The sequence below is a fragment of the Triticum aestivum genome, chromosome 3D, assembly GCF_018294505.1.
Source record: "Triticum aestivum cultivar Chinese Spring chromosome 3D, IWGSC CS RefSeq v2.1, whole genome shotgun sequence".
Classification (NCBI taxonomy): Eukaryota; Viridiplantae; Streptophyta; class Magnoliopsida; order Poales; family Poaceae; genus Triticum; species Triticum aestivum.
In genome coordinates, this window is record NC_057802.1 from 509011383 (window position 1) to 509026100 (window position 14718).

General features: G+C 45.1%; 2 protein-coding genes across 2 annotated transcripts; one reads left to right on the forward strand and one right to left on the reverse strand.

Annotated features, from left to right (window-relative positions):
* Window positions 1–7810: 7810 nt before the first annotated feature.
* Window positions 7811–10420, forward strand: LOC123080066 (RHOMBOID-like protein 13). The gene is made up of 3 exons (XM_044502927.1): window positions 7811–8931; window positions 9216–9277; window positions 9701–10420. The coding sequence occupies exons 1-3, from the start codon at window positions 8122–8124 to the stop codon at window positions 9894–9896; spliced, it is 1068 nt and encodes a 355-aa protein (XP_044358862.1). The 5' UTR covers window positions 7811–8121; the 3' UTR covers window positions 9897–10420.
* On the reverse strand, window positions 10117–14502 carry LOC100146083 (calreticulin-3). Its single transcript, XM_044502926.1, has 14 exons — window positions 14160–14502; window positions 13481–13588; window positions 13152–13344; window positions 12583–12841; window positions 12352–12408; window positions 12218–12265; window positions 11806–11892; window positions 11664–11721; window positions 11490–11557; window positions 11283–11378; window positions 11148–11204; window positions 10938–11033; window positions 10540–10569; window positions 10117–10448 (listed from the first exon to the last, which is right to left on the reverse strand). Exons 1-14 carry the CDS (start codon window positions 14485–14487, stop codon window positions 10437–10439), a joined length of 1497 nt encoding a protein of 498 aa, XP_044358861.1. The 5' UTR covers window positions 14488–14502; the 3' UTR covers window positions 10117–10436.
* Window positions 14503–14718: the final 216 nt, after the last annotated feature.

Below are 14718 nucleotides of genomic sequence, written 5' to 3' on the forward strand. Positions count from 1 at the left end.
CACGGGCTCGGGGGCCGTGGGCCTGCGGGCGGCGGCGGACGGCGGCTGCCACGTGGCGGGCGGCGATTGGATGAGGGCGGCGGCGGGATTTTTGTCCGGCGCGGATCGGACGTGTCCGGCGGCGCACGGAGGACGAAGGCTAGGGTTAGGGTGGATTTGATCCGAAATTTTCGGGGAAGGGGTGTTTATATAGGTAGAGGGAGCTAGGAGACTCCAAATGGAGTGCGGTTTTCACCCACACGATCGTGATCGAACGACCGAGAGCATGGAGGTGACTTAGATGGGTTGTTCGGCTGTTTGGAGGGGGGTTGCTGCAACACACAAAAGGGCTTTGCGGTTACCCGGTTAACCGTTGGAGCATCAAACGACCTCCAAATTGAACGAAACTTGACAGGTGGTCTACCGGTGGTATACCAAGGCCACTTGACAAACCTCGGTCCATTCCGAGAACATTTAACACCCGCTCAAGAAAGGAAACAGGAGGGATGCGCCGGTGCATGTGGGAGTGCCGGATTGCAAAACGGACAACGAAAATGTTCGGATGCATGAGACGAACACGTATGCAAATGAGATGCACATGATGACATGATATGAGATGCATGACATGAACAAAATGCAAAACGAAAAACAAAACCCGACCACGGAGGGAATATCATAACACATAGCCGAAAATGGCAAGAGTTGGAGTTACAAATATGGAAAGTTACATCCGGGGTGTTACACGGTGTCCCTCCCCGCCAGATCCACATCCCCTGCTCCAGAATGTCGCGGCCTAAGCTCGACCACGTATCCCGGGGAGCCCGACGAGCGTTCGGCCAAGAAGAGATTTATCATGGCCTCTCCGGCGGATGTTGGCGAGGTGGCCGCCGTTCGCCCCGACCTGTCGATCCCGGAGCAACACGTCACCGCGGAAGCCGGCGAAGACGCTCACTACGTTGCCATGCCGAAGGCTTCATGTCAGCGGGCTAGTGTATTACTGTAACTCGGGAAAGCTGGCTACGACATCAAGCTCGTCCACACCGACGGCTTCACGCGGGCCATGTCACAGGTTAAGTGGTCCATCCCCAACCCCTCTGGTTCAACCACCGTCGATCTCTTCGACGGCCCTGCCGCTGATCTCCTCCGCCAACCGGTCAAGGATTTGCGAGCTTTATACGCCATCGAGCCCATTTTGTCACTTCTGAAGGACATGTTCTACGGCGGCGGCTTGGGATCCTCAATTGCCAAGTCAGATCTCATCGACCACGACCAGGAGGAGGGCACCCACGAAGGTTCTTCCAAGGTGAAACAGCCCATCTGTGACATTAGAGAGTGCACCATGGGTCTGTGCTCTTCCAACTGGAAGGATCCCGTCCATGAAATGTGAGGCAACATTCTATCAGCAAATATTACCTTTTCTAGCTTGCCAACCCGTACCCTTTGTTGAAGTAGCATTTGCCGTGCGGTGTTTTAACTGTGCCGTGTTTAATTATTTCAGTTATGCAAAAATGTATTGTTCAATAGGTCTATGTGATGTTTAAGTATGAATTGTCCACTTTAGTTTCACGAATGGCTATATTTGGTTGTTTATAGTGAGTAGATGCCTTGTTTATCTGTATTTGGTTGTTAGGTTGGTTCGAGTGAGCATTTTTTCAGTTACCGAGCAGATGCCTTGTTTATCTGTATTTGATTCTTAGTTTGGTTGCAGTGAGTATTTGTCCAGTTATCAAGCAGATGCCTTGTTTATCTGTATTTAGTTGTTAGGTTGCTTTTTTTAGCATTTGTCCAGTAATCAAGCAGATGCGTTGTTTATCTGTATTTGGTTGTTAGGTTGCTTTTTTTAGCATTTCTCCAGTTATCAAGCAGATGCCTTGTTTATCTTTATCTGCTTGTTAGGTTGGTTGCAGTGAGCATTTGTCCAGTTTTCAAGCATATGCCCTGTTTATCTGTATTTGCTTGTTAGGTTGGTTGCAGTGAGACTCTATCCAGTTTTCAATGGCTATACTTGGTTGTTATACTGGTCATTTATGCCTTGTTTATTTCAGTCATTCACAATGTGTGGTTCATTATGTGCAAGTCGGAACTGTGCCACTCGACTACATCAATACCAGTTTGAACGGCTATATTTGGTTCCAGTTATTCCTGGTGTAGTTAACAAATGCCCTTTATTTCAGTTTTACACATTTATCCAGTGTGATGTTTAAGCATTACCTACGTTCTATTCATTTTCAACAATACCAGTTTGAATTGCAATATTTGATGGCTGTTAAGCCTGCTGTCGGTAATATTGCCTTCCATTTTATATCTGCTTTAACAGCATGCTGAAACCAACACATTCAAGCTATCATTTGGAGATGATGTTGTTTACCTTTGCTATATTTGTTTGATGTTAAGATTGTTGTACTTATCATGCCTTTCCACTACTTATGCAGGACAACAACGGGAGTGGCCACCATTTTCCGCCGAGGTTAGCTTCATCCCTCGGCTTGTACTCCCCCCGTCATTCCATAATGTAGTGCATATAGATCCAGGCCTGGACACTAGTTAGCTTCTAATATTGACTTGTTGCTTGTAGGTACATATGCCCTTGGCAAGGATCCACGCATCGACCCTTTTTGCGTATGGGGCAATGAGATATTGATGAACAAGCATCAAGTGAGGAAACTGATAAGGATTATTAGTAAAAATATACGAATGGTGGCAAGCAAATTATTTGTTTATGCTCTATCCAACACAACAGTGAGTTGTAGGATGGTAACTACAAACTCTGCAGCCTTCTATTTTTACTGCCCATAATGAGTTGTTAGACAACAATGTCTGAATCTTTTTCATTCCTAGTGGTTCCCGAAGCAGTTCACTCAAGATTACCTCGCAAAGTATATGATTGGTGGACACGCAATGAAGGTTAAAGTATTTCATCCAGACTACAATCAGCATCGAGAAGTCCTAATGAAGACAATGAAGGATGGACGGGCAGCCATCACAAGGGGTTGGCCTAGAGTCGTGCACGCCTTACGCATGGAGGAGGGCACAATATGGGCATTCTGCTTCACCTTCTCCGGCAACCAGAATGTCTTTCGCCTCTCTCTTTACAGTCTTTAGTACAACTGTGGTTCATCATTATTTACTTGGTGCTTCTGTAGTTCTTCAGTATATGTACTTGTGCATTGAATTATGGATTCGCGGTTGAACCTATATTTGTAATAAACATGGTTGGATATGAAATAAGTGATTGCCTACTTTCAAATTCATAACATGTGATTTTTAAATTAGGGATTAATTGGATTAATTAGTGATTAAATAGGGATTACACTGCACACAGTTTGCGAAAGCGAAACGTCTGCGATATACGTGGAGATCAGAAACGTTTCTACGATCCACTACGTGTGCGATCAATCTCCACTGCACATACGACTTTCTCTTGAAAACTGTTTGCGTTAGGCCACCTTACGCAAACGTTTATCACACAAAAAGTGTGTGTGATGGACAGCCTTTGCCACACAGTTTCTTTCTACGCACCGTGTGTGACGCATTCAATAATGCAAACGATAAAATTATTAATCATGTGCAATGGCAACGCTATCATAAACGATTTAACGAGAAAAATTGTGTGTGATGTACCTGTGAACGGAAACGTTTTCCTTGGAGCGACTGTGTGGGATGTGCATACGAACGGAAACGTTTAGCGGGGACTGACTGTGTCGGATGTACTTGCGACCGGAAATAATTTTGTCGTATAATTGTATTTTTTATCTGTACTGTATGTATTTCTGTATTTGAGCGCTCGCCGGTCGCACACGACCTCATTTTGCCGAACGTGTGTGCCAGGAGGGCATATCCCCGACGGTTTTTGGGTCATGTGGGAAGGACCTCTCTATCGCTCACACTCACTTGGAGACGGTTCCAAATGCCGTCGCGGAAAGGGGTTTTAAACTGTTTATTTAGGACCGACGCGCACCAGTGATTCATGATTCCATGTATCTCATCTATCATTAATTATGACATCAATCTCGCCTGCTAACACAAGCTAATGTTCATATACATCAGTCAAAACAAGTAACAAACAAGCCAACCAATTGTACAGAGCCAACATAGCACCAAAACAAGCCAGTCAACATGGCAATGCATAGGAACACTCTCGAGAGGCCCATAATGGCAGGCCCCAACCACTAGTGTGTATCAAACTTCACATGCATGTTACTTTTGGTTGCTTCGCGATAGGCATTGGTGTTTCATTCATTTTTTCCTCTCGCAACCAACACTAATTAAACCCTCTAGTTGCATTTTTTTGGCGGGAAAAACATGTGATCTATTCTTCAACTGTCAAGGCAGTACAAAGAACACTAAAGGTAACATAGGTTACATCCAGGTCCGTAGACCAAGTAGCAACGACTATAAACAGTGGAGCGAGCCAAAGGCGTGCCACCGTCATTGCCTCTCCCTCGCCTGAGCCAGGCAAACCTTGTTGTAGTCCAAGAAGTCCTCGTGCTAAGGTCCCGCAAGACTAACACACTAGAACAAAAAAAGTCGTAGATGAAGATAAGCATATATCAAAATGATCCAATCTATTGATGCATGAACACAAATCATATATAAGCGGATCCACCGGAGACAAACACCAATCAAATCTCGCGAGATCCGCCTGTGACACACCTTCACATGCCCTTCGACGATACTAGACACACCACCAGGACATGGGTTAGGCGGGGAGAACTTTATTCCATCTTCAGAAAGTTGTTGCCACCTTACCATTCTGAGCAGGACATAAACACTAACAAAACTGAAAAAACTAAAAACAATGCCCTCATGTCGACAAAGGTTCCGATGGGAGGCAGAGGAAACCCTAATTTCCTGGGTGCTCACGAGCAAAGGAGTACGTGCTACTTTTGCTCCGAGCCCTCTCTAGTTCCATCTCACCATGCCTTCCATGCTTACATACCCAAAGACGCGTCATAAGAAAATAATATAACGAATTCTATCAATTTTTGGTTCTCAATGAGGAAATAGCCAATGCACGAAGTAGATGGATGAGCATGCAAGATGTAGTAATACATGGAGAATCACTTAATTATGTTCTTAGTTAGAGTGATTTTCGAGATGATCTTAATAAATCGAGTATTACACAAACTCAAATTCTTCCCTTTACTAATAATTGTGTGCGTGCAAAGCACGTTAATACGAGGCAAGAAATTAATTGTATTGCGCATTAATATTAGGCAATATACAAATTGCATGATAATATTAGGAAGAATATAATTACTTGGTTAATAGTGCCATTGATATTAGGAAAGATATTAACTAGTGGAGGGTGCTAAATATTTTTAGTGCTAAACATGTTTAATGCTAAACACCGGAGCGATGTAGACCGTTGGATAGATGTGTTTGAATGTGAGCACTGATGGAGCTTGAGATGAAATCATGGGGGGCATGGGATGAATGGGGGGACAAACAAGATTGCCTTAGGCTAACTTTAGTCGAAAGTTAGACCAAATGTTAAGGCATATGTGCATGTTTTCCTATGAGCTGGGGGGGCATGGCCAGGTTGGCCCCCAAGAAGCTCCGCCTCCGCCATTCAATGTGAGATTTGTTGGATTTCCATAATTAATTCTTTTTATATTGGCATATATGAAAATCCTACAAACACTCACAAGTACAAACTCGCATGTTATCCCTCACGCAGTAAGGAGATAGAAGCGTTAATGGATTTGGGGTCACACAAAATCGCATATTTACAGTTAGATAGATGGGAATTTCGAATGGAATGCAACAATGAGTCAATGGTAATATTTCGAGCTAAAAAACAATGGTAATATTTGGCTCGCGTGGTTTGTTTTAGCAGGAAACTGACGATGGATTTTATTTTGGATGACCTGCGTGAGAGCTGCCACGTGGGTCAAGCCACAAAGTGTTTTAAGATGACAAAAGAGGTGAGCTTTTATCTGGAAATGTTTAGCAACGTGCCAATTCTTGTCAATATGATCCAATCTCTACTATTAAAAGGAAGTATGCAGTCGCGATGGTATGTTGTGGTTTGATTGGTTTTGTACTTTTTTGTTTTAACATTAATTATGGAGAGTATAATTCTTCGGACGGAAGGAACAAATTGATTATGAAAAAAATATCATTCTGAGAACGTGAGGATCATATTAATCATAGGAAGTATCATCAAACATTGGACAGGAAGACCATGTTAACTATGAAGAATATTATCATTTGGACGGGAGGACCACATTACTTATGAAAGGTATCATCTTTTGAAAGGGAGAAAGACGTTAATTATGGAAAGTGTCATTGAGCGTTTGAGGTGATGATCACTAGAATATGTATGACCCCATTGCAAGGCAAGAGTAATTAGTTACTTTACCCATGATATGCGACAAAGTCAGGGTACCGCCTGGCAAGGGTAAAAGTAGAACTAGGAGATACCAGACTAATGGGTCATGCTTTGCGGGCCAGCCTAGAAGCGTGTGTCTGGCATGTCACGTGCCCGGTCCGACACATGGCTAAACTGGTCGTGTTAGGCCCACGACACTCCTAGGGCCGTGTCTGGACCTCGAGGCAAGGCCCATGTGCGAGACTCCACGACCCTTTTTAGGGAGCTCCTAAGTGGTGCCTTAAGCGCAACTACGAGGAACGGGCGCTCATGCGACCCTGCTCGTGGGCTTGGCCCATGAAAGGCGAGCGCTTGATTGCTTCACCGGTTACCCCTTGTCACTCAAGCGTAGTATGACCGGTCATGGTTGACCAGTTCGACCATTGACTTAAAAAAAAGATTCTTCTAAAAAATAAAAGCATGGAAAAAATTCAAAAATACGTGATTCAAAAATGTTCATGGATTTCAAATATCAAAGGTAGTTAACAAATTTGAAAAAATCATCGATTTTGAAAAAAAATCATTGAACTGGAAAAAAAGTTGATCACTTTTTTTAAAGTTCACTAATTTGTAAAAAGACATCAAATCAGGAAAAAGTTCATCAAATTAAAAAAAAAGGTGCGCCTAAAAGGGTGTGCGCCTATTTGCGTAAACTGAAAAGACGGACGCCTTAAGCGTCGTTTAGGAACTGCCCCCTTTTCATTACTTTTTCTATTTATTTTAATTTTTTGAACAACCCAGAAAGCAAAAATAGGCCCAAAACAACCCAAAAGGCTCAATAGCACGCAGGCCTGTCGGCACAAGTGTCGTGTCGGGCGTGTTGGCGCGGCCTATTTATAAACATGTCGTCGGGGCCCTGCCGTGTCGGTATGCTTAAGGGTGGGCCGGGCCGGGCCGGCAGATGGCCAGGTTGAGCTGTTAATTTTGCATTCTAGTCCTGTATTAGTTATGAAACAATATTGTTCCTTCTGAAGTATAGGTGGCCAAACGGGCCAGGCCAAAGAGGCCAGCCCGCGAGCACGCCGGCACGGCCCGCCATGGGCCAGGCACGACACGGGCTAAACGAGCCGTGCCCGGCACGCGGCACGCCTTGGGCCGTGCCTGGGCCTGGAGCCTAGGCACGCGGGCCGGCACGATACAGCCTGTTAATTTTTTTATATAAGTTTCAGATTTTTTTTATATATGTATACCTAAAATATAGCCCAATAGGCCTAAAAACCAGCCCAACAGACTGAAAATATACAATCCAGCGTGCTAAACGGGCCAACGTGCCGGCCCGTTTACTAATCAGGCCGTGCCTGGGCCTGGATGCGCAGCACGTGGGCCGGCACGGCACGGCCCATATAATAAATGTGCCCTGGCTGGCCGGGCCGGGCCAGGCACGATTACGCCGGGCCGGGCTGGCCCGTTTGCCCAGGTATGTTCTGAAGCGTCGCAAAGAAAAAAAAAATCGCCGAGTCGAACTCGAACAGTCTAGGGCATTGGACTCTGACGGCCGGGAAGCCGCTCGGATCCCCTCCAGAATCCCATCGCCAAACCCCTCAATCGTCTCAATTCGGGCCGCGGAACCCTAGATTTCCGCCGGAGATCCGTCCATCAGGCCAGCCACTGATCCCCTCTTCGATCAGCGAGTACCCAATCCGCCCCTTTTTGGACGGGAGGCGCTGCTAGATCCTCTGCTCCCGATCCACAAATTCCAGCGGAGCATTCCTGATCTTCGTCAACCTCGGGCCACAGTCTCGGTGAAGAAGCTAGGTCCGGCAGGCACCATGGGGAGGCCTCTGATCTACGAGATACTGGAGAAGCCGGCGAGCAGCGGCGTGATAGCCCTCTGCTCCCTCATCTGGTTCCTCATCCAGAAGAGGGGCATCGGGTACGCGGACGTGGGGCTGAGCTACGAGGCGGCCGTGGAGGGCGGGCAGCACTGGCGGCTCATCACCGCCGCCTTCTCGCACGTCAGCGTGGTGCATCTGGTGTTCAACATGAGCGCGCTGTGGAGCCTCGGCGCCGTGGAGCAGGCAGCCGGGCTCGGCGTCCAGTACTACCTGCACTACACCCTTGTCCTCGTGGTGCTGTCCGGGCTGCTGGTTCTCGGGATCTACCACGTGATGATCCGGAGGTTCAAGGTGGACTACTTCCGGAGGGTGACCGCCGTGGGCTACTCGTGCGTCGTGTTCGGGTGGATGACCATCCTCGCCGCAAAGCAGCCGTCGTCCAAGCTCAACCTCTTCGGGGTCCTCTCGCTGCCCATCAGCTTCGCGCCCTTCGAGTCGCTCATATTCACATCAATCATGGTTCCCCAGGCCAGCTTCATCGGCCACCTGTCAGGGATTATTGTTGGTTACTCAATTGCCTGGGGTTTGATTCATGGGATGAATAACTACTGGGCGGTCACAATGCTCGGGTGGATCGTGCTTGTCTTCGTCTTGAGCTTGAAGCGCACGGGGTCTTTGGAAATGAGATTTATCGAGATTGAGCCAGTTACGGACCCCTCGCTGCCGTCTGTCGGTGTGGTCGCCTCCAGAAATGGTAGGGCTCTGCAAATGGATATGCTGCCCGGAAGAGGGGTTGCGGATTTTGTATGACCTTCAGTGTGGAAGAGCTGCTCACTGAAATGTTTGATAGGTCTTGTTTCAGCTTGTAAAACTGTATCATGTTGACACAGCCCTATACTTTCAGTTTTGAGAATCTGGTGTTATGGGTTTCTTTTATCAGATGTGAAAGTTCTTTTGTCTCAACTTCCAGATGCATGTTCATTTCGAACAGAAAGGGGTCCTTTTTGTGAAGTAGCATGTAAAGGAATGAGAAGCATGTAAAGGAATTTGTGCTGTACATATCAGATTGTTTCCATCCTAATGTGTAGATTCAAGTTATAAACCAAGATATTGCTTTTCATATGGATGATATAGCTTGGATGAAGAACTGGTATGTTCATTCTATTTGTTTCAAAGTTCAGATAGTGAATCGGGGCCAGTACAAGTGTAGGACAGTATTGTTCTGCCAGCCATTGCCATTTTGTGTTTTGAAGTGCGGATAGGTTTTTGTTTCACTATGTAAAATTGTACCATGTTGACACAATGCTATACTTCCAGTTTTGGAAATCTGGTGGTATGGGTTTCTTTGGTCATCTCAGATGTGAAGTTCTTTTATCTCGACTTGCAGATGCATGTTCATTCGAACAGAACGGATTCGTCTATGGAGGATGTATATTGTATCATGTACAGGAATGAGAAGCATGTAGAAAAGAACGACTGAATTTGTGCTGTGCATATCAGATTGTTTCTATTCTAGCAAATGTGTAGACTCAAGCTATAAACCAAGATATTGCTTTTCATGTGGATGATATAGCCTGGATGAAGAACTGATACGCTCCTTCTGCCAGACAATGCAGAGTCACAGGCATACATCAGACTTGTTCTGCCAGACAATGCAGAGTCACCTTGCCCCTTTTGCATCAATGTGTTTGGACGATTCTGATGCTATTCTGGTATACCAATCAATTAATCAAGGAAGTTCCAAGTATAGATATGTACTCCCTCTGTAAAGGAATATAAGAGCTAAACACTCTTATATTTCTTCACGAGGGAGTATTTACTTATAGTGCATGAAAGAAACGCTAATATATGCTTCTTCTGGATGCATGCTTTCCTTTCACTACCTGAGAAGCTAAATTCTAGCAGGCGTTTGTGTATGCTGATTACAGGAGCAACATAGAATTTTGTATTCAAATTGAGTGAGAACTCCTCAGTAACAACAGTTGCTTGTGTTATGCAATAAATATGGAACCTCTTTATTATATCAGCAAAGGTAATGTTCTGAGTTTACAAAAGGAAGTACATCACCGACCATGTACATTACACGCACAACATCACATTTCAGGTCCAAGGCCAAGTTTTTGAATTTTGAGGATAAGTGGAATTGCCTGTCCTGCTGTCACATAGGATGATCTTCGCGGTCAATTCAATCAGTTTCCCTCACACGAGACAAGAAACACTTCAATTATCATTTATTTGCAGCAACTATAACACAATGTCCGTGTCAAATCCCAGTTTCTCCTTTGGAATGATTGAAGATTTGGGGGGCTTCAAAGCTCATCCTGAACAAGAAATCAGAATGTTATAAGTCACATGTTATCTATCTAATTTACCATTTAGAATTATTAAATGAAAGCATGAGATGCTTCTTACATGGTAGTCATCCCAGTGATCTCTGTTGCGCTGAGACACAAGACGAGAAGGATGTCAATAATCATGCATTCATTTGTATATGATGTCTATGTCTTGCACAGTCACAGTTTCACAGTTAGATACATTTGTATATGACACCACAGCACAAGGCAACACACCACGGCCTTCCAAGAATACCAGTATTAGAACATATTCAAGTATACTTGTTTACCATATTAGCAATGTCTTGAGGACTAGGATTTTGTAATATGTTGATATATTCCATTAGTCAATAAGTGTGTTAAGGGAATCAGCGAATAAGACTTCAAAGGGTTCTAGGATGGATGGTAGTCAGAAATTGATACTTCAAAGAGTTCTAGGGTGGCTTCAGGAAGAAAGCGAACGGCATGTGAGCTTACTCTTTTGTATCTGTCCTTGTAATGGTCCCTGCCACGGTGTCGATCACCCCTCTCTCTCCTCCGTCGCTCTCCTTCCTCCCTTGCTTGTTGAGCTTCCTGTACACAAGCAGTTATGTTTAGCTTCTTTCACAATGACAGTTATTCTTTTGCTGTTCTGCCTCAAGGGCATCAAAAAATGGCCAGTAACAATTGCTAATTGAAGATTTTAACCTTGTCTTCTCTAGCTTTCCTCTCCTTTTCAGCTTCTTCAAAAGCCTCCTTTTCAGCCTATAACATACAGAAAAGTAAGACACTGCTTACAGGATATCAGCAACATAGGTTAATTCAGTAAACATGTGAGGTTACCTCCTTATTTGCACCCCATGTTTCATCAGCAACCTGTTTTGCATACTCCGGGTCATCGCAAATGAGAATGTTGTCAAAAACCGAACCGGCTTTTACCTGCACATGAGTAAGGTTTAAGTCAATATCAAATGTGTTTCATTCAGAACAACCAATAGTTATGATGGAACATGTATCTCCAGAAAACCACTATATTGTAATATATGGTACCTGCCAAACTTCAATTCCAATGTACTTCAAAGGTTTCAGTACATATAAATCTGGATCATCCTCAAACTCTGCAGAAGTGCGACAGTTCATGGTTTAAGATTCTTTCAAACTTTGACAAGAGGTTCACTTCAAAATCAAGTGTCGAGTCCAATATCACTTCTCCTATTTGCTTACCTGGGTTATCAATCCATGGGATCTTCCATTTACCCTTGTAGTTAGGGTTCTTAATTTTCTGTGGGCAGAAAATGTTAGAACATGAAGTCTACCAAAGAAATAAAGTAGGATGAACGACTGATGGACAAACAACAAGACAAACCTTGCGCTTCCATTGTCCTTTGTATGCTGGATTCGGTATCCTTCTAGGTTTCCATATGCCATCATCATCATCGTCCCACGTGTCGGGCTGATTAAGAACACAACATGCATATATTTGTCATCATGTGGTGTGCTTAGTTGTACAGAGCTTCATCATAAGAATGTTTCTTTAGATGTGCTACGGCATCCACAGTTTATGTGAGGGTAACTAGAATGCTTCAAATGCAAAACATTTGCAGAAAAACCAAATATTTAGAGCCAGATAAGTGGGTAAATGGGTCAACCTCATGCTAATAAGTTAGAACTGAATGATGCATTACCGAATAAGTCAGGACCATTTATAATATCGAGTATGAAGTGCAGTAACTTAATGTTTGATGTCTTGAGCTTCATTAAGATAGGAACTTGCATACCTTTTTATCCTTTGGGTCAGGAATCTCTCTTGGAATAGAATCATAGCCCTGGCCAAGGTAGATGAACCGTTACAGAACAATTTGCTACACTGTAAAATAATCAAATTCACATAATAATGCATGGGCACACAAACCTCAGGTTTAACCGCATCTGGATCCTCAATGTACTCTCTGTCATCCCAATCCTTAGGCTGCAAAAGGCATATATGTCAAATAGATGATTCTGTCACTGTAATGTTTCTAGTTGTAGTACAGTTCCATTTTTCAAAAAAGTGAGCTACTCCCTCCGTTCCAAAATAGATGACTCAACTTTGTACCAACTTTAGTACAAAGTTGAGTCGTCTATTTTGGAACGGAGGGAGTACCTTTTTGGCACCAACATCCTTAATTTTACGAGGAGGCAAGATGTCCCAATCAGTGTACATGCTTCCAGATTCTCTTTCACGGTTATCAACCAGTAAACTATAAGATGCGTCGGGCCTTAGAATGAATGTGTAAACATGCGTCAGCCTGTCGGTTTCGCATTGCAGATCTTTCTTGATAGGGTAGTTCTGCCCCTGGTAAGAGAGTATAAGATGCAGCTTCTTTGTTTGAGTCCCACATATATCTGGCCCAAACATCAAGCTGCATAAGAGAACATGAGAAGGTTATCAGCATAACTCAGCAGTAGACTAGTAAAACTTAACAAATAAGCAGTTTATATTTCTTCATTTCGCCTTAATCGTGAATGGACATTCGCAAGCTATAGCATCTAGGTGGACTTATACAATATAACAAATTATGTGAGATAAATCATCTTTGCTCATCAACTATACAAACATTCACATCACATGGTTAAAACAGTGACAGAGTTTTCTTAGGCGCTTACTAACAGCAATGGTGGATCTTTGTAAGAACATGGAATTAAACGGGGCAGAAGTAGGCAATAACATACCTGTATGGAGTGTCTCCGCTATATTTCTTCTGGTTGACATAGCCAGACATCAGCTTAATATAGCCGCCGCCACATTCAATTTCCTGCTCAAACTTTATGGAGTACTGGACCACCAATGTCCTGCCCTTGTTACTGAACTCAGGTATCTTGGCTGAGATAGCAAAATGCCTAGCATCTATCGTTGTTTGTATGCCTGGAGGACACAAATAGAACACAAGGATCAGACAGTATTCAGAATTAAGCTAGCGCAAGCAGGAGCTTATTTGACCTGCGACCAAACCATCATCATCATCAATTAAACAAGAACTATGATGGATGAAAAAGCAAACCTTTGTCATCAGGATCTCCAGAATATTTTCCTGCCGTGTGCTTGAACATACCGGCTTTCCCTTCGCTCTTCTTCCAATCGGATTTGACCCACCGAGTCTCCCAACCATCTGAAACATGCAACTATATGAGACAGCTAGAAACCAGCAGTAACTTAACCAAACTCATGTATTGGACAAGGCATCGCAGCTAATTCAAGCAAACCAGCCCATCCGCAATTCACTGGCCACTCCATCACACTGATGCTCCCCATGAACACAGACATCAGTTCAACTTAAATACCCAATCCCACTTCCCACCCAGTGTCAAGGCTGAGGGAACTAGTTACTTCAATAGGAAACATCACTACATCAGTCACCTCTAACCACACAATTCCTAGCTTGGTCTTTCAAAGGAAGTCGACATCCTTTGTGAACCGAAAAACCATGAACAGGGGCAGCAGAAATTCCCAAGGACATGAACAAAATAGTGGTCAATCCAGGGGGGCGACACAGAAAATTTTCAGGCGCCCATCAATCACTCGCCCAAAATGGAATTTGGGGGAGCAGCGAATCCAGTTCAATTCGCAAGGACCAGCACAGAAATAGCAGCAGGGGCGATACGGAGCACGCAGGCACCTCCGAAACTGGTAACTAAGCAGCAAGTCTACTCTAGACTGAGCTGGGGAAGTGGGAATACTACCTTCGAATCGCTCCTCGAAGATGACCTCTCCGGAGGCGAGGAGGAGCAGCGACGAGAGCGCGAGGAGGCGGTGCAGGAGCTGGAACTGGAGCTGGCGGTCGCCCCGCCGGCGGCTGCTACCCATCATCGGTGGCTCGCCGGAGACGAGGAAGTGGTGGTGGACTGGTGGCTGCCAGCCAGGCTGCTGCTTCTGCTCGGCTTTCCATTGCCAAGGGAATATTTGTAGCGCGCGGGGCGCCGCAACAGCCCGCGGATGTGGCGCGTATTCACGGTAATGCCCCTCCGGCCCGACCAACCAAATGATCGGGTGATGGGAGCGTGGTGGCATTTTCGTGGATTCGCGACGACCGGGGGCCGTTTGCGGGGGCGAGTGGGGGTGTGGACCGGAGCGGCGCGGCCTTCCCCGTCCCGGGTCGCCAGCGGACGCCGGCGACGACCCGTCAAAGTCCACGGTGGTGGACCCACGACCGCGAGGGTGAGACGTCCCCACCTGGGCGCCGGCCCCACTTTTAAATGCGGCAGCAAATGAAGCTCGGCGAGGCTCCGGTGCCAGCCAGTG